Source organism: Peromyscus leucopus, chromosome 17 (genome assembly GCF_004664715.2).
Source record: "Peromyscus leucopus breed LL Stock chromosome 17, UCI_PerLeu_2.1, whole genome shotgun sequence".
Lineage (NCBI taxonomy): Eukaryota > Metazoa > Chordata > Mammalia > Rodentia > Cricetidae > Peromyscus > Peromyscus leucopus.
Window position 1 is genome coordinate 44,054,169 of NC_051077.1, and position 17,880 is coordinate 44,072,048.

The 17,880-nt window shown below is 39.9% G+C and overlaps 1 protein-coding gene across 6 annotated transcripts in view; it reads left to right on the top strand.

Annotated features, from left to right (window-relative positions):
• Nucleotides 1-17,880, top strand: part of Nek1 (NIMA related kinase 1) — a 132,602-nt gene that overhangs the window by 99,743 nt on the left and 14,979 nt on the right. For 5 of the 6 annotated variants that reach the window (XM_028881043.2, XM_028881046.2, XM_028881044.2 and 2 more), the window contains 5 exons: nt 612-764; nt 2,756-2,920; nt 6,517-6,637; nt 9,013-9,101; nt 9,945-10,181. In XM_028881043.2, coding sequence (XP_028736876.1) covers nt 612-764; nt 2,756-2,920; nt 6,517-6,637; nt 9,013-9,101; nt 9,945-10,181 — 765 coding nt within the window. Of the gene's footprint in view, nt 1-611; nt 765-2,755; nt 2,921-6,516; nt 6,638-9,012; nt 9,102-9,944; nt 10,183-17,880 lie in introns of all 6 variants that reach the window. The other variant, XM_037211757.1, reaches the window with a different exon arrangement.

The following is a 17,880-nucleotide window of genomic DNA, read 5'->3' on the forward strand; positions in this document are numbered from 1 at the left end:
AACTTATGTAGGCTAAAATTATAAGACCATATTAACATACACCATGTAATGTATCATATGTATTACTCTTAAGCATATTAATCCTATTTTTATTTATTTTATTTTATGCATATGGGTGTTTTGCCTGGATGTATAGTATGTCTGTGCATCAGTTGGTACCTGGTGTCTGCAGAGGCTGCAAGAGGACATCAGATCCTCTGACACTGGAGTTACATCTGTTTGTGAACTACCCTGTGGGTGCTAGGAAGTGAACCTGGGTCCTCTGGATGGGCAGCGAGTGCTCTTCATCGCTGAGCCATGTCCCTATATTCATGTTTTATTACCAAATATAACTCTAATATTTTTGCTTTTCTAAATTTTATTTAAATTGTTTATCCAGAATTATTTGTAAAAAGGAAGTATTAGTTGTCTGCTTACGATATAAGCTCAAATACAGGCAGAGTTTTCTTAGACTATTTTCTACCTTTTAGCCCATATATATATTTGTCTTATGATTTATTTTTATATTAGCTTTTAGCATGAAATAGTTGGTTGGATAATAGAAATTGAATCTACCAAACAATGAATATTCCACCTTTGAGAATTCTTTCTCTGTATTTCTTTCCTCACAGAACATACTGTGGGAGAGGTGATTAGGTTAGATTCTAATGGCTCTCCAAGAAAAGTCTGGGGGAAGAGCCCTACGGATTCTGTGCTGAAGATACTAGGAGAAGCTGAGCTCCAGCTCCAGACAGAACTACTAGAAAACACGGCCTTTGAAAGTGGTAAGCACAAGAAGTAATACTACGAAAAATTAGTGTGTGAAGATGTCTCCATTTTCTTGTGTGGAATTATTTTACCTTCTGGGGGTTGGCTGTTCTAAATGGGAATGAGTTCTGACCTCATCAAACCTGGATGAAATCTAAAGAATAGGAAATCTGGATGAGGGTGCTGCAAAAGTTCAAGCAGGTTTTCTGTGCGGGAAAATGTTGAAACAGTTTATTAAGATGCATGGTGTATCTTTGAAGAGATTTAGGAATTAAATTGAGTAGAAGAAATGTAAGTATGTGTGACATCATCCTGGGACTGGGAGGCAGTGCTGGCCCAAGACAGGAAGGATTCTGGCTTTCTGAATCTTAGGTGTGTGAGTGTTCTAGCAGCACCTGAGGAAGAACAACTGTGTATACAGAAGCCATCCCACTGGACAGCCTGTTCACAAGACAGGAAGTGGATGGAACTGTGTCCAGACACGAGCAGTGCCTAGGCATGTGTGCTATCTTTTGCATTCTTTTTTCTCTGTTGCTCCTCGAGGTTTAGTGCAAACTCATATCTAAAACATATGAAAAATGGACTTAGGACATGAGGATATTGACATGTTCTGTAGTGTCAGCTAGATGCTGAGAAATAGACTATGTATGAAAAGAGCCTGTGCACGTTATTAACAGGCAGGAGGAGTTGTTAGTTCTTATTAAGGGTGGACAGTGTCCTCTCTGACTTCCCATTTCAAGGTCTTACCACTTTCACATCACCACACTCAGAAACGAGTACCTTCAGAGGACACGTCAACCATTTATATCTAAACCATAAAAAAGAAGTAATGAATTGAGATTGAGGTCACTTGACATTGATTTCTATTTTTCTCCAATCATGTCAACCAGGCATGTGAGGAAATTGAGTGTATTTAGGGTTTTCCACTTGAGTACAGTTGAGCTGAGGGCGTATGCAAAGGAATAATTCTAATGATGACTTTTAGAAGGATGTAAGTGGGGATGATGGAGAAAGTGTGGGAGGTCAGTCATTAAACGTACTTGCAAAATCAAACTTTTTTGAGATTATAATTACAATATTTCCCCTTCTCTGTTTTTCTCCCTCCAAGCCTTCCCAATATACCCTCCCCTTTTCCTCCAAATCCATGAAAAATCAAATTTTTATGAAGTTAGAATAGGGCCAGGTAAGATGGTCCACGCCTTGAATCCCAGCACTTGGGAAGCTGAAGCAGGTAGCTCTCTGAGTTCAAGGCCAGCCTGATCTACATAGGGAATTCCAGGCCAGCAAGGGCTACATAGTGAGACCTAGTCTCAGAAAAACTATAGTAGAGGGAGATGAATAAAAACAGCACTAAAAATTAGAGATGGGAATTCCTAAAATTGGAGTTTTTGAGGAGCCATAATTTATAAAGTCTCTAATGTATGACTTATTGAAAAGCTGAGTTATTGATGTAATTCAGTGAACTGAGAGGTCTATATATTAGCAGGATTATTTATTGTATATATAAAATCATCTACCTATGACAGAATTGATTTGGGGAGTTGGTACACTGGTTGGTAAAATGTTCACAGGGATGATGAGAGTAGATAACTACAGTGAGTTCTATGATAAATCTGTTCTTTCCTGGAAACAGCTACAGTGTGCAGAGTTTATAGCAAATTAGAAGTAAATATTATAGAGAAAACTACATATGAAAAACAAAGCTATATGAAAAACAAATAATTGAAAAAGTTGGTTAATAATTTTAAAAATTCGATTCTGATACAGGTATGTTAATTTTTTTCCCCAAAGGAAAAGAATGCAAATTGTGTTAACCACCCTGGAAGTCATTATGAAATGAAATTTGGCTGTCACATTATCTTAACTCATTTATTAGTTTTTAGTGTGTAAGAGAGCTTCACCAGTAACCACCTGTTGCAACAATCTAGGTTTTTATTTTTCTCTGTCATTGCAAGTAACTTCAAAACCCTTTGAGAAGAGTAGACTTTTCATTGTTTTGCTTCAACAGAGATTCATCCTGAGGGGGAAAACTACAAACCCTTACTCACTGGAGAAGAGAAACCAGAATGTATTTCAAAAGAAATAAACCCATCAGCTACTGTTGATTCTATTGAAACAAAAAGCCCAAAGTTTAATGAGATGCCTCCACCAGTGCTGGACGGAAATGTGGAAGGTATGTTGAAATACATTCAAATGAGCTCAATTTTGTTTGATACTGAAATTATCAAAGAAATCATCAAAATGTGTGTGTATGTTTGAGTAATTCATCTCAAATTAGGCTTGCTGTTTTTAGTAACTGTCTCTTTTTTTTCTTTCTGTTTTGGTTTTCAAGACCAAAAGTCTTCAAGGGTTTCATTATGTGGGTCAAGCTGGTCTCCTAGAACTTAGAGTCCCACTCTTGCTCCTGCTGTTCTAGAGCTACAGGCACATATAACCATGTGCACTAGGGACTGGCCATTCTAGTCCATTATTTTATGGATCAGGGGTTGAGTCAACACTGGACTTGTGATTTTCCTAATGCATCGTGTCTTTGCCTAAGAGATCAGGTGGTGTGGTACTCAGCTGTCAGTGAGACTACCTGATGGCTTTTCTGCCATCTTGGAAGGTACACCTCAAAGGCTGAGTGAGATAGTCCCCTCTCCCCTATTAAGGAGCCTGTCCCATTCTGCATTCTTCCTACCTTTTAAAAAAGCTTTTATTACTTTATGGACATAGGTGTTTTGCCTGCATGTGTGTCTGGGGCCTGCTAAGCCAGAAGACGATGATGCAACTGAAGTTTAAGATGGTTGTGAGTCACCATGTGGGTGCTGGGAACTGGACCTGGGTCCTTCGGAACACAACCAGTGCTCTGAACTGTTGCGCCCTCTCTCCAGCACTGTTTCTCCTGTCTTATGGGAGTCATGCTCTGGTGGAGGTTCTGAGGTGAGGGAAGTAGGATTCATCTCAGAGAATCCACAACCATCTCAGGTGCTATGGTAAAAGCCGTGTGTGTTGTTTCAAGTTAACAGGAGAACTGAACTGGGACCGATAGCACTTCTGTTGGTCAGAGCTGCCACAAACCTAGAGTGAATTCAAGGTAGAAAACTAGGCCTGCCTCTCAAAGGGAAGAGTGTTAAAGAATCTGCAGCCATCTTTAACCCACCAGTTTGCTCATTAACTAAAAATTAACTATATTCCTTTCACATACAGATTGACATTTTAGTCTCAAAAAATTGCCATGGAGCTTTACTGAGCTAAATAAACTTCTTTCATGATGCTCTGACTTCCAGATACCAACCAGAGGCTGCCAATTTTCTTAAACAGTCAGTCATGAATTGGAATAGCATCGCTTCCATTGTATTTTATTAGCGAAGGTTGACAGTGAGTGCCTTCTGGATAACAAGACTATCAGACTGTGTAGCATGCAGCCATGTTCGTCACAGTATAAGAATTGTATTCACTAAAAGCATGGTTAGTAGTGGCTGTTACAAAATAATGTCTGTGTTCCTCAAAAGATGTAGATATTGGAATCTAATCCCCTGTGTGTTGGTATTGGAAGTAATTAAGTGTTTTGTTTTGTTTTTTTGGTTTTTCCAGACAGGGTTTCTCTGTGTAGCTTTGCGCCTTTTCTGGATCTCGCTCTGTAGACCAGGCTGGCCTCAAACTCACAAAGATCCACCTGCCTCTGCCTCCCGAGTGCTGGGATTAAAGTTTTAAATTACAGTGAAGCCTCATGAATGGCATTAACATCCTTCTAAGAAGAGGCTGGAGAGCTAGCCTTTTGTTTTATACCATGCTAGAAATACGGGAAGAAAAAGGCTGCCAGTGTACCTGGAAGAAAACCTTTCTCCAGAACTGACCAGTGCTGCCATCCTGTTGCTAGATTCTCTGACCTCTGGAGCAAAGAGAAATAAATTTCTGTTCAAATATTCATTATTGTAGCCCACACAAGACAGCATGTTGTGCCCCTCTTAAAAATTAAGAGTAGAAAGTTTAAGAAGAAATAAAATCAACTAGTAGGCTGTGTATGCATATAGTGGAGACTGTATAGCCTAGTCTGGAGGTCAGCAAACTTAACGATCCCTGCTAAGAGTTGTAGAGCAAGTATTTTAGGCTTTGTGAAAAGCATGGTCACAATTTGAGTCTATAGGATGGAATACGTTCTTTTAATACAGCTGAAGATCACCAGGGTTTGTTAGACCTCTGACCTGCCCCTTTAAGAAGCTGATCTCTCTAAGCGGTCCAGCCCACAGCTTGAAGAAACCAGGTCTTGCTCCTCTGCAGTTCTTTCTCTGGGACAGAGAGTTAAGAAGCCATCTGTACTGTGGTTTTACCACCCCTGATTTTATAGTGCTGCACTGTATCTGGCTCCTGTGCTCCCTGTCAGTGGGCTATGTTGAACAAAAAGTCATGTGATGTGGAGCTGCATCCCAGCCCCTGAAAGGATAAAAGAGTCATATATTTTCCTTTGTTTGGAGGATTTCCCCAAAGTTGACCCCGCCTGCCATCCTGTCCATGACAGCTGTCTCCCTCTTGCTTTAAGCTGTACCTTCTATTGAAACTCCTTTCTGGGTTCTACAGGGAAGGCTCTCCTCCATAAGGCCTTCTCCGTTCTGTTGTCTGATAGAAGGTGCTGTTCCCTTTAATACTCCCTACCTCAGAGCACGATCGTGTTTCCCACTATCTTGAGGCCTTCTCTCCCAATACAACTCATCCCAAAGGAAGAGTGGTATCAGCTTCTGTCTAGAAACAACCAACCCATTTGCCACCTCCTCTTCCCCATTTAACAAGAACAAATTACAGATTAAAAAACGAAATAAAAAAGGTTCTTCCTCCTTAGCACTTACCTTGTATGAATGACCCAAACATTCATGTGAGCAACAGAGAAAAATAATTAGAATTTGTATGTCTCTTGTCTTTCACAATGGGACAAATCATTAGAAATTTTAAAATAGACAAGAAAAACATGTCTGAATTCCATGAAAAAGTGGACATGGTGTTGAATTAAGTAAGATAGTATATGATCTCAGACGGGAACAAGAGACGCCTCAGTGGGGCTGGAGAGTAGGCTCAGCAGTTAAGCACTTGCTGCTCAGTCATGCAGCCACACACCATGTCTGCCGTCCTGCGAGCGCTCCTGACTTCACCTCTAGCCTCTGCACATATTCACACACGCACACCTTGCACATATGCATCCACTCATGCAGACATATACATGCACATATAAATAAATAAGCAAATGAGTAAATAGAATCACTTTAAAGACTGCCAGAGAAACAGAGATAGTTCCCTAGCTATTAATTATTTGAGAGTATAGGCAAATTGATTTAGCATACTCCAGTTCTTCTCAAGGCCGTTGTGAAAGTCCAGGTAATCGTATTGGTTTTCTTTTGTGGTTGTTGGAAGATAGGTTTTAAAGATTAAAGTTTTTTTTTACTGTTCATTAATAATACAGGCTATTTTCCCATACTTGTAACAACAGGTGTCTTTATTCTTTAGTTTTGATACATTCAAGTGAATTTACATATTACTATAATTTTAATAAGACATATTTTATATAATGATAAGGAGTATTGTGCACAGTACACAGTATTTTTGTTATAACAAAAAGGTAAAAGGACTAGTCTTTCATTTCAGAAATGACCGTGCTATAGAACTAGAACAAAAAGCTTAAAACAGTTTTTATATAATTAGCATTAGTTGAACTAATTGCAGTGATAATGTATAGAAAGTTCATTCAGTCTGTTCTCGGCAAGCTTTCCTCTGACATCTCCTCATTTTGCTTTGAAGATCCTGAAGATTTGGAAACGGAAGTTCTACAAGAGCCGAGTAGCACAAACCCAGATGGGAGTTTGTCCCGTGTGGTTAATGATGTGTGGATTAGTGAGAAGGAAGCAGCTAAGGAGACTGAGTATGTTGTCCTTTCCTTTCCTTTTCAAAGCCAAGGCCTTTAGTAAGCTCTTTAATAAGTAATGCTGGAATAAACTAACACTGTAGTTTAATAACTTCATATTGTAATACCCAGTAATTTGATTTCTTTCTTTTTTTTTTTTTTTTTTTTTTTTTTTTGATTTTTCGAGATAGGGTTTCTCTGTGTAGCTTTGCGCCTTTCCTGGAACTCACTTGGTAGCCCAGGCTGGCCTCGAACTCACAGAGATCCGCCTGGCTCTGCCTCCTGAGTGCTGGGATTAAAGGCGTGCGCCACCAACGCCCGGCAGTAATTTGATTTCTTAATAGGTATTAACATGGGTAAGAAATCAAAAACTATATGAAGATAAACAATAAATGTCTTGCCAGCCTATATTTCCATTTCACCAATTTCTGATCTTTCTCTGCAGATAATTTTTAGTATGTATAAGCAAAATACAGTCTTCATCCCATTCCAAATACAGTTGCTAATATATACAATGCTTCCTGCCTTTTCAATTTTTTTGTTTTTCATTTTTCTTTATTAAGAAATTTTCTACTCCACATGCTATCCACAGACCCCTCCTCCTCATACCCCCCAGCTCTCTTTCCCAAGCCACCCCACATCCCCCAAATCGAGGTCTCCCATGGGGAGTCAGCAGAGCCCAGCACACTGAGCCTAGGTAGGTCCAAGCCCCTTCCCACTGCACCAAGGCTGTGCAAGCTGTCACACCACAGGCACTGGATTCCCAGAAGCCTGGCCATGGACCAGGGACAGATCCCGATCCCTCTGCCTGGGTGGCCCCCAAATAGTTTGAGCCAAACAACCATCTTCCATGTCCAGAGGGCCTAGTCCAGTCCCATGGGGGCTCCACAGCCACCAGTCCACAGTTCATGGGCTTCCACTAGTGTGGCCAGTCATCTCTGCACATCAACCCATCATGATCTCAATGCCCCTTGCCTGCAGTATCTCTCCTCTCTCTCATCAATTGGATTCCCGGAGCGCAGCCTGGTGCCTGGCCACAGATCTCTGTATCTGCCTCCATCTGTCACTGGACAAAGGCTCTATGATGACAGCTAGGTTATTTGCTAGGCTGGTCACCAGAGTAGACTGTTCCAGGCACCCTCTGGACCACTGCCAGCAGACCAAGGTGAAGTCAACCTTGTGGATTCCTGAGAGCCTCCCCAGCACCCTGCCTCTTCCTATTCCCATGATGTCCTCATCTACCATGGTATCTCCCTCCCTGCCCTCCCACTTTGTCCCTATTCCAGCTTGACCCTCCCATTTCCCTATGTTCTCATCCCCCACTCCTCGCCCTCTGCCATCCCCCACCCCCAGTCCACTCATATCTCATCCACTTTTCCTTCACAGGATCATCCATGTGTCCCTCCTAGAGTCATTTCCTGTTAGCTAGCCTCTCTGGAGTTATGGGTTGCAGTCTGGCCATCCCTTCCCTCCCATTTATCAATTTTTTTTTTAAAATTTTGTTTGTGTGTCTTTGCGAGTGTATGCTTATATGTGTGTACACAAGTACTATATGGAGGCACGAAGGCACATTGGGTCCCTTGGAGTTAGACCTGTAGTATTTATGAGCTGACCCATGTTCATGCTAGGATCCAAACTCTGGTCCTCATGAAAGAGCAAGTGCTCTTAGCCACTGAGCCACCTCTTTGTGCTCACTTTGTTTTCATTAAAGTCAGCAGTCTTGGGGCCAGGGCAGATGGCTCAGCAGTTAAAGACGACTTACTGTTCTTGCAGAAGACCTGGGTTTGGTTCCCAGCACATACATGCCAACTCATAGACCCCTGTGACTCTAGCTTTACGGCGTCTGATGCCCGCTTCTGCCCTTCAAGGACTCTTATGCACATGTGAAGCACACACATACATACATATAAAATAAATACTTTTTAAAAAGTTTGTAGTCTGAGAAATCTTCTCACATTAATACGTGAACGTTCTCTATCCTATATTCTATTATATGGATATAAGACAACTCAGTAACCTACTACTTGATGAATATTTATTAATACTGTATGTTGTGATGCTGCAATGAGTAATATCTGACATAAAGTAGTTTTGTAAAAGCAGGTGTGTATTTTTGAAACGGGTGTAATTTTTAGATAAATTGTTTGTAATTTAGTCATTCTTCAGAGATTTGACCAGTATAAACTTTCTGAATGAGTGAGTGGTCATTAACTAATGATTAATAATTGGGTGAGAAGTAGAAAACATACTGTGCTTACAAGAGAAAGGATTATATGAAAATTAGAAAAATATGTGGACAAGGGAGTTCAGGATGCTAGTAGATGTGGGTTTCATTTTCTTTGTAATGAACTGTGGCATTTGTTTATTTTGTCTGGTTTACCTGTCTGTGGCAGGTTGGAAGATAACGTTGCCATGCAGCAGAGTGAAGTTTGTAAAGATAGAATTAGGGGGAACGTGGACCAGTCTTGTGAGGATCATATAGGTAAGCTCCACTGTATTAGTCGAATTCTTTCTGAAAGGCTTCTTAACACCAGCCTATCTAATTTGGGTACCATATTTAAGAGCATTTCTTATAAGTCATCATAATTCTATTTTAAAAATAGGCCTAGAGAACAGGAACCTGTAATAGTCAGCCTGGTATTGTGGTAATATAAGCAGTTAACTTTTCAGTTATATTGTTGAAAATGAAAAAACTTATTGCTAAAACAAAACCAGTATAATAAGGGCACTGAATAAACTGGTTTCTTTTTAAAATACTATTGGTTAAAATATAAGACAATATAAACAATTTTTTTATTTTATAGAGACAAACTGAAAAATTGATTTTCTAAACTATATTTTTTATGTTTCTTTAAATTTCTATATTTTAAAATATATATTAAATTAAATCATTAAAATAAACATTATATCTCCTTAAAAGTTATTTATAAGGTAGTGTACAGTATACTTATATGTATACCTTGATTTTGTTTTCCTGGTATTAATTTTTTATGGAATTCATTTTTTAATTAAAAAATATTGTATATGTCTGAGTGTTTTGCCTGCATATAAATAATATTTGTTCCACATGTAGTCTTAGTACCTACAGAAGCCAGAAGAGCACGTCAGATTTCCTGGAACTGTAGTTATATGGTTGTGAGCTGCTATGTGCATCCTGGGAACCAAACTCAGGTCCCCTGCAAGAACAGCAAGAGCTTTTAACACTAAGCCATCTCTCCAGCCCCTTGGGTGGGATTTGTGTTAAATATTTTGATACTTGTTGATATTTTCAGAATTTTAAGTGCTATTATATAGATTTATGATATGATCTCTTTTTATTCCACAGAACCTGCAGTAGATGATTCTCAGCAGTCTGGATGTGATGTAGAGAAGTCAGTACAACCAGAGCCATTTTTCCAGAAAGTGGTTCAGTCTGAGCACATGAGCTCAGTTCAGTCAATTCATTGTTCACCAGAAGAATCAACTTCACTTCGATCTCGCTCTGATTCACCGCCAAAAGCTAGAACCAAGAATTCCTTACTGATTGGGCTTTCGACAGGTCTGTTCGATGCAAACAACCCAAGGTACGTGTGCTCTCGGATGGACAGTGCTCTCCCCACTGATCGCATGGCCTGATCGCCAGTGCTGGGTTTTCGTAGGTTCAAAACCCAGACAAGTACGAACACACAAACCAAAGCAGCGAAAAGCCCCTATTTTATTGGCTAGGGTTCTTTTTAGTGGTACTAACAAACAGCTATGGAGCTGTGGTTGCTCTCCCAATAAATATCCTACTAGGGGAATAAGACAGAGTTTATAGCAGGCACTCGGAGTTGCTGGTCTGAGGAATTGTTTTCCCAACTACCCATTCAGTGTTACCACATCCAGGTCCCACATCAACACACAAATACCTCAAGTGAAAGAATGTGGCTGGTTTCTGCAGCCTTGGTGTTCCTGTGATTCTGTTGAGGGGCAGGGGGAAAAGTGTAAGTCCCTTCCTGATAGTTCCTTGCACTCCTGTACGCCACGGTGGTGGCCCTTGTGGTTTTCACTCTTTTATGGGCAGCTTTATTTTATGAATAGGACTGTGTGGTGCAGAGTGGAGACAGCTTCCATCTGGATTCTCTTAGTTTCCCTGCCTGCTTCCCTGCAAAGCTCTCCTCTGGCTTAGTAAAGTCATTCACCTACTTTACTTATATGTAATTTTTATATATGCATACCTACCAAAATATGTCATGTATATTGCTTGTGTAGCTATTTTATTGTATATATTGCAGTATTATAAATATTGTTTTGATATTATTAAAAAATAAGTCATTTTATTAAATATTCCTTCATTATCTTGAATGACCAAATACTGCATTAAGTTGCTATATCATTTTTATTATTTGTTTTTGAGATTATAATTCTATCATTTTCTCCTTCCTTTTCCTTCTTCCATACCCTCCCCTATACCCCTTCTTGCTTTAGTTCAAGTTCATGACCTCTTTTTCCATTCATTGTTGTTAACATGCATATATATTTCTTGATATAGCCTGCCCGGTCTGTCTGTTACTTACATGTGTGTTTCAGGCGAACCATTTGGTACTGAATCACTAATCAGCGTGCTCTTCCTAGGGGAAGACTACTTATCTTACTCTAAGTATTCCTCAGTTGCCTGTAGTTCTTCGTGTAAGGTTGAGGTATAGTGGGCTTTCCCCGTCTACTTTGCCATACCTGTTGTTGTCCTTGTTCAGGTCCTGTTTAGGCTGTCATATTGGTAAGACTTTATGGGTGTAGCTCCTGACGTTATTACTAGGAGATACTATCTTAGAGCAAACTCCCTGATCTCTGGCTCTTACACCTTTTCTGCCCCTTCTGCAATGTTCTCTGAGCATTAGCTGAGGGAGTTGTGTTGTAGGTGTATCCATTGAAACAGGGTTCCAGAACTCTGCACTGTGCTTGGTTGTGGTTTTCTGTGTTGGTCTTGTTCTGTTGCAAAGAGAAGCTTCCCTGATGAAAAGTAAGGACTACACTTACACTCTTTGAGTATCAGGACAGACATTTAGAATATAGTTAGATAGAAATTATCCTGGGTTAGTAGAGTGGAGGTTGTAGGTTTTTCTTCAAGATCCATGACTTCACTAGCCGTGAGTAATTGGCTAGGTTTTCAGTTCCAGGTATGATCTTCCTCTTGGTGAGTGGGTCTGAAGTCTAATTAGAGAGCTGTTGGCTCAGCCAAGGTGTGTGTCCCACTGCCGTACCCTTAGGGTTGTAGTGCTATGCTGGGCAGTGGTTCATAGGCGTTATAGCTGGGAAGGACTTGGTTTTCCCTACTCTGGGAACCATCTGATTCCATGAAAGCTAGTCATCAGAGCAGGTCTTCAGGTCAGTTCCAGCTCAGGGACATCTGGGCCCTGCATCTGAAGTGCATGGTGTCTTTAGCACAAGGGCTATAACCTGTAATGTTTTGGGAGTCAGGCTCTTGGAGAACCCTGACCTGGCATGGGAATTTTTGTTAGATTATTTTTGTATCACATTTTAACAGTATATTTCTATAATTGAACCTCTATTTTTGTTAATCCTACAATTATTTTCGTAAAATAAATTTCTACAAGTGAAAATTCAAAAAAAATTTATTTAAGATTTATTTATTTATTGTGTATACAGCATGTATGACTGCAGGCCAGAAGAGGGCACCAGATCTCATTAAAGATGGTTATGAGCCACCATGTGGTTGCTGGGAACTGAACTCAGGACCTCTGGAAGAGCAGTCAGTGCTCTTAACCTCTGAGCCATCTCTCCGGCCCGAAAATTCAAAGTTCATGATGCTTGACTTACTTCTCTCTAAGAACTGGTTTTGCGGTTAGGGAATTGTATAGCCAGTAAAGTGTAAGCTTAAAGGCCTGCATTTGAACTCCCAGCAGCCACATAAACCAGACAGGGTAGTGCCCGGCTGAAGTCCCAGTGCTGTGGAGGCCGAGCAGGGGGAGCGCTGGGGTGCTGTCCAGACAACCCAGTCAAATGGCTGGGCTCTGTGTTCAGTGTTCATGCTCTCAATGCCTCAAAAATGAATGAAGAATGTGTTAAATAGCACCCACTATTATAATTTACTTAAAATTATCTCTTTAATGAAAAATTGACAGTGTTTAACTCATATTTTTATAACTGTGAAATTGAGTGTTTATTTGCTCCTATATCTTATTGAATTGCTAGAATTCTTTGATCTTTAACTGTGTTTCAAAATAAATCATTTTTGTTTTTCAATTTAATTTTCTAGCTGAATGTGCTTTTATTGGTGAAGTATTTATGTTTCTCTTAAGCTTGGAAATGTTAAATTCCTTGCTTACTCTAAATAGCAGACATTAGTAGATATAAACTACCCAAACAGATTTACGGTCTTCAGCGTTAACTACAAAGGCATTATTGGACAGAAGAGCACTATCGTATTATTTATGTACTTTCTTTGTGTGTGCATTTGTGCACATGTGTACGTGTACATGGAGGCCGCAGTCAGACTCAGGTGGTGTTCCTTAGGCATTGTGCACTTTGTGTTTGGAGACAGTGTCTCTCATTGACCTGGAGCTTCCCAGTTAAGCTAGGCTGGCTCACCACCAAGCCCAGGGGTCTTCCTGTCTCTGCCTCCCCAGCACTGAGATCACAAGCACACTTCACCATGCTAAGCTTTTTCCATGGGTGCGGGGGTCAAACTCAAGTCCTCATGTTCGCATGGCATGCGCTTTACCAACTGAACCATTTCCCTAACCCCCACGTGCTTTCTACATAGCCGTCATTAGCCCGAGCTTGTGAACTTACTGCTAGCTACTAGGTTCATAGTCACAGTGTGTGATGCTTTTGGGTATAGGTTTCCTCTTAAAACCTCAGGTGAGCTTGAAGACTCCCATTGAAGTACTTACTCTGGGAGACTTTAGCCATAATGCAGATTTCATGTAGATTTCAGTGAGAGAAGAGGCAGGAAGGAAAACAGAAACATAGCAGACCATGGCCATTTCAGATAAGAACAAAAGTTTTCACGCCTATTTTGAGATCAGCAAAGTCATCACTGGGCCAGTGTAGTAAACAGTCAGATTCATAATGGTAGTCAAAACCTCATAACTGAACCATAAAGATAAAAAGTATAAGTAATCTATTGAACTAAAATGGTGTGATCTAACTTCTTATAAAGATTGTTGCTTTTGAATCAGGTCTTTTTTTTTTTTTTTTTTTTTTTTTTTGGTTTTTCGAGACAGGGTTTCTCTGTGTAGCTTTGCGAAACATTTATTTATTTTATATATATGACTGACCTGTCTTCATGCAGACCAGAAGAGGGAATCAGATCTCATTATAGGTGGTTGTAAGCCACCATGTGGGTGCTGGGAATTGAACTCAGGACTTCTGGAAGAGCAGCCAGTGCCCTTAACCGCTGAGCCATCTCTCCAGCCCCCTCTGAATCAGGTCTTTTTAGGTTAAGTTAAATCACTTCTCCTTTTTCTAATCGTCTTCTCTAACCCACTTCCCTTCTCAAGGGCTTTGCTCTATTGCTTTTCTGCTCCGGCCCAAGTCATCTTCCTCTGTAGTGGATCATTTCTTCATTGTTATGGTAAAAATGCAAGCCAGGCTTGACCACATGTCCTTTTTACTTACCATCTGTTTCTCTGCTATTTTTCATGTCTCAACATCATAAATATGTTGTAGTCTCTACACATGCATTCACTTCAAGTACATTGTGTATGGCTTTCGACCGTTCTTCCGCTAAACGGCTCTTGTCAAGATGGCAGTTGGTAGCACATTGTCATTTCCTGAACCTGTCCTCTCCTTTCTCCATGCTGCTGCTTTCCAACAAAATTGTTTCTGCGCTTTGCTTGACACCATGCTCTCCAGGTTTCTCTATGAACTGTCGATGACTCTTGCAGTCTCCTTTGGTAGTAGCTCCTATGTTACAAATCTCGGTTTTTTAAAGTGTATTCTTCAGCTGTCAAGTGAAATAAATGTTCTGTGTCAATTAAATCAAATAAGTTGATAGTGTTGTTCAAGGCTCCTATATCTTTACTGATTTTTTTTTGTATCCTTGAGCTGTCAATTGCTAAAAGAAGGTTGAAATTTTTACCTATACTTGTACTATTTCCTCTCGGTTGTGTCAATTTTTTATTCTATGTATTGTAGAGTTCTGCTATTGAGTGAATAAAAATCTAGTATTGTTTTGTCTTCTGGATGAATTGATATGTTACTGTTATGACATGTCCTTTGATAGTGATATGTAAGACTTCAAAGCTTTGCCAGTTTTCTTTGTACTTATTTATTAAGTACTCAGAATGAATGGTGAAATTGCATTCAGTTGCATTTAAATTAAGAATTCTTATGGCTTCTTGAACCCACTCCTTTATCAGTATGAAGTGAGTCTTGTTATCTCTAGTCATCTCCTGATCTGAAGTCTACATTGTCTGGTTTTAATACAGTCTTTTCCTGTTGCTTATGTTTAGCCTTTGTACTGTATATAAATGTTTGTTTACATCCTTTACTACTTTCATTTGATATTTAAAGTAGATTTTTCATAATTAGTAAGAGTCCAGTTTTGCTTTTTTAAAATATTTATGCATGTGTGTGTGTGTGCGCGCGCGCGCGCGCGCACGCACGTGCGCGTGCAAGCATACTTGTAGGACTGCACATGTGGAGGCTAAAAGACCAAGTGCTTCCCTTACATGATTTCACTCTTTTGATACTTCTATGGGCAAGAAACCATTGCTATCCCTACTTTATATGTGAGAAACTAAGGCACTTAAATTATACAACTCTAAGACTTTAGCTAGAATATCAAGTCAGCAGTCTGACTCCTTAGTATTTTAATTATGTGCACATATGTATATGTATAAATTTTGAGGCATACGTGTGTGCCACGGGCACAACTGGAAGGAAGAGGATAACTTGTAAGAGTTCATCCCCCCCTCCCCCGGGTCCTGGAGACTGAACTCGGGTTGTCTGGTTTGGTGGTAACCACATACACTCATTGACTCATCTCATTGGCTCATATGTATACTTTTTAAAGGGAAGGACTATTTATCTTGACTCATGGTTTCAGTCCACTATGGCAGGGAAGACCATATGTCTGCTGTTCACCTACTGACTATTTGCTTATCAAATATTTATCATTCATTATGCTCTAAGCCATGGGCTATAAATATGAGTGTGTGTGTGTGTGTGTGTTGGTGTGTGTGTAGATTTGTAAATAAGGTTCTTAACCTGAACGGGATAATATTCTAGGGGAAGATAAACAAAAAAATAAGTAAGATGAATTGCATGAATTATAAAATAAATAAAAAGGTAACTGGATGTTAAATTACTGTTCTCGAGGTCAAAGGACCTTCCTGTGATTCTCCCCCTCGGTACTAGCTGTGTGCTCAGTAAGTGTCAGATGCCATCACCGAGGAGGGTGAGTTCACAGGACCTCTCAGCAGCTGCAGGAGTCTCTAAGACAGTAATCGTGCACTTTGAGCTTCGTTTATTTCAGTGACCTCAAAGGGCATTCCTATAGGTAATAATATACAGTTTTCAAAGCTCTGAGGAAGACTTTTGACATTTCTACTGTAAGAAGGGGCAAATTTTTGAGGAAGCAGGTTGTGTTTAACCTGATTTAAACATTATACAGGATGTGCAGTCAAAACATTACATGATACCTGTTAATATGTACAATCTTTATGTTTTTATGTATCAATAGAATCACTTTAAGAAAATAGAACTAGTTATAAATAATCTGAAAAAAAGGCTACAAGAATATACTGAGAATATTCCTATCTAGGAATTTATTCACCTGTGATAGTTACTTATGCAAGCTCTGTTCATACAGAAAGATTTGTCTTCAGTTTATGCTAGTATTCCTTTGAGGCCTCACCTTGCTTTGTGCACAGTGTGAAAAATTCTCCAGAAAACTTTATGTATTTAGCTTGAGAATGCTGTTACAGATGTTGTCTGCCACATCCGCCTTTTTCAGCTTCCTAAACCGAGTTAAATAAATCATTAGCATCAAGTCAATCAATGCATATTGAGCTGTAGTGTATGCTAGGTGCTGTGTTTATAGTAATGATACAATGTTTGTAGCCAGGAGAGGGAGTAAATAACTGAAAAACATTTGTAATAATTCCTATAATGGAGAAATGAAAATGGATAGTGTACCAGTAAAGAAGAAATGTTTACATCTACATCTGGGTTAGGAAAGGAAGGTTTCTGGTGCAGAAGTTTGAAAGGTCTGGGCCTTCAAGAACATATAAAGCAAAACAAGTTGGCATGGAGCAGCACCATGTGATTGAATGGGGCCTCTGAAGGAGGTGAGGCTGGAGCAGACTCACCAGGTGAGAGCACTGGCTGCTCTTCCCTGGTTCGATTCCCAGAACCCACATGATAGCTCACTGTCTGTAACTGCAGTCCCAGGGAATCCAGTGCTCTGTTCTGACCTTTGTAGATACTGTACGCATGTGGTACAAGGACAGACAGATGTGCAGACAAGCACTCACGCTTTAAAACAACAACAACAAAACAACCTTTGTTAAAATCTCAAGGTATGAAGAAAGGATACCAGTCATTCTTGTTCCTGATCAATAGTTTTCAAATGTGTGGCTAAGTCAGAGCTTTTCAGAGAGAGTGTTGTTTGGGTTTTTGGTGTGGAGGGGGATTTGTTTTGTTTCCACATCAGGAACACAGTGTTTGAAGAGATCAAAGTATTTGTTGGCCAGGATTATCCCTATCTCATTGCCTGGTTCCTGTCCTCAGCCACTCAGCTTCCTTCGACATTCCTTCAGAGGCCTAAGATTCAGGAAATCATACTAAGGCATTCATTTAATGTTCTTTAAATAGGTCCTGTTGCGAAAAGCAAATGTAGTACTAGTTAACTGAATTGTACAGTTCTGCACCCAGACAGACAGTGATTAGTGGGTTAGTTGATGATTTTAAGACAGGCAATGGGAGTAATGCTTTCATGGCCACTGCCCGTCAGTGGGATGTAAGTGATGGCCTGAAACCGGCATAAGTCCCGGCAGTCTGTTCTCCTTTTACACTACTCACTTATATGATGCTTCAGACGAGTTGAAGATTATACCCCAATACATAAATTATGTTTAAGACTGTGCATTATACACCAGAAGCCATTAGCAACCGTTACAATAGTCATTAACGTTAATTAAGTAAAAGATTCATCTATGTCATAGTCAAGGTGAAATGAGAGTTATGAACCATGCCGTATTTCTGAGGCTAGAAAATATGCATTTCTTGTTTTTTCCTCGGAAAAGATTTCTCTTCTGGAGGTTTCTTTGTGCAGT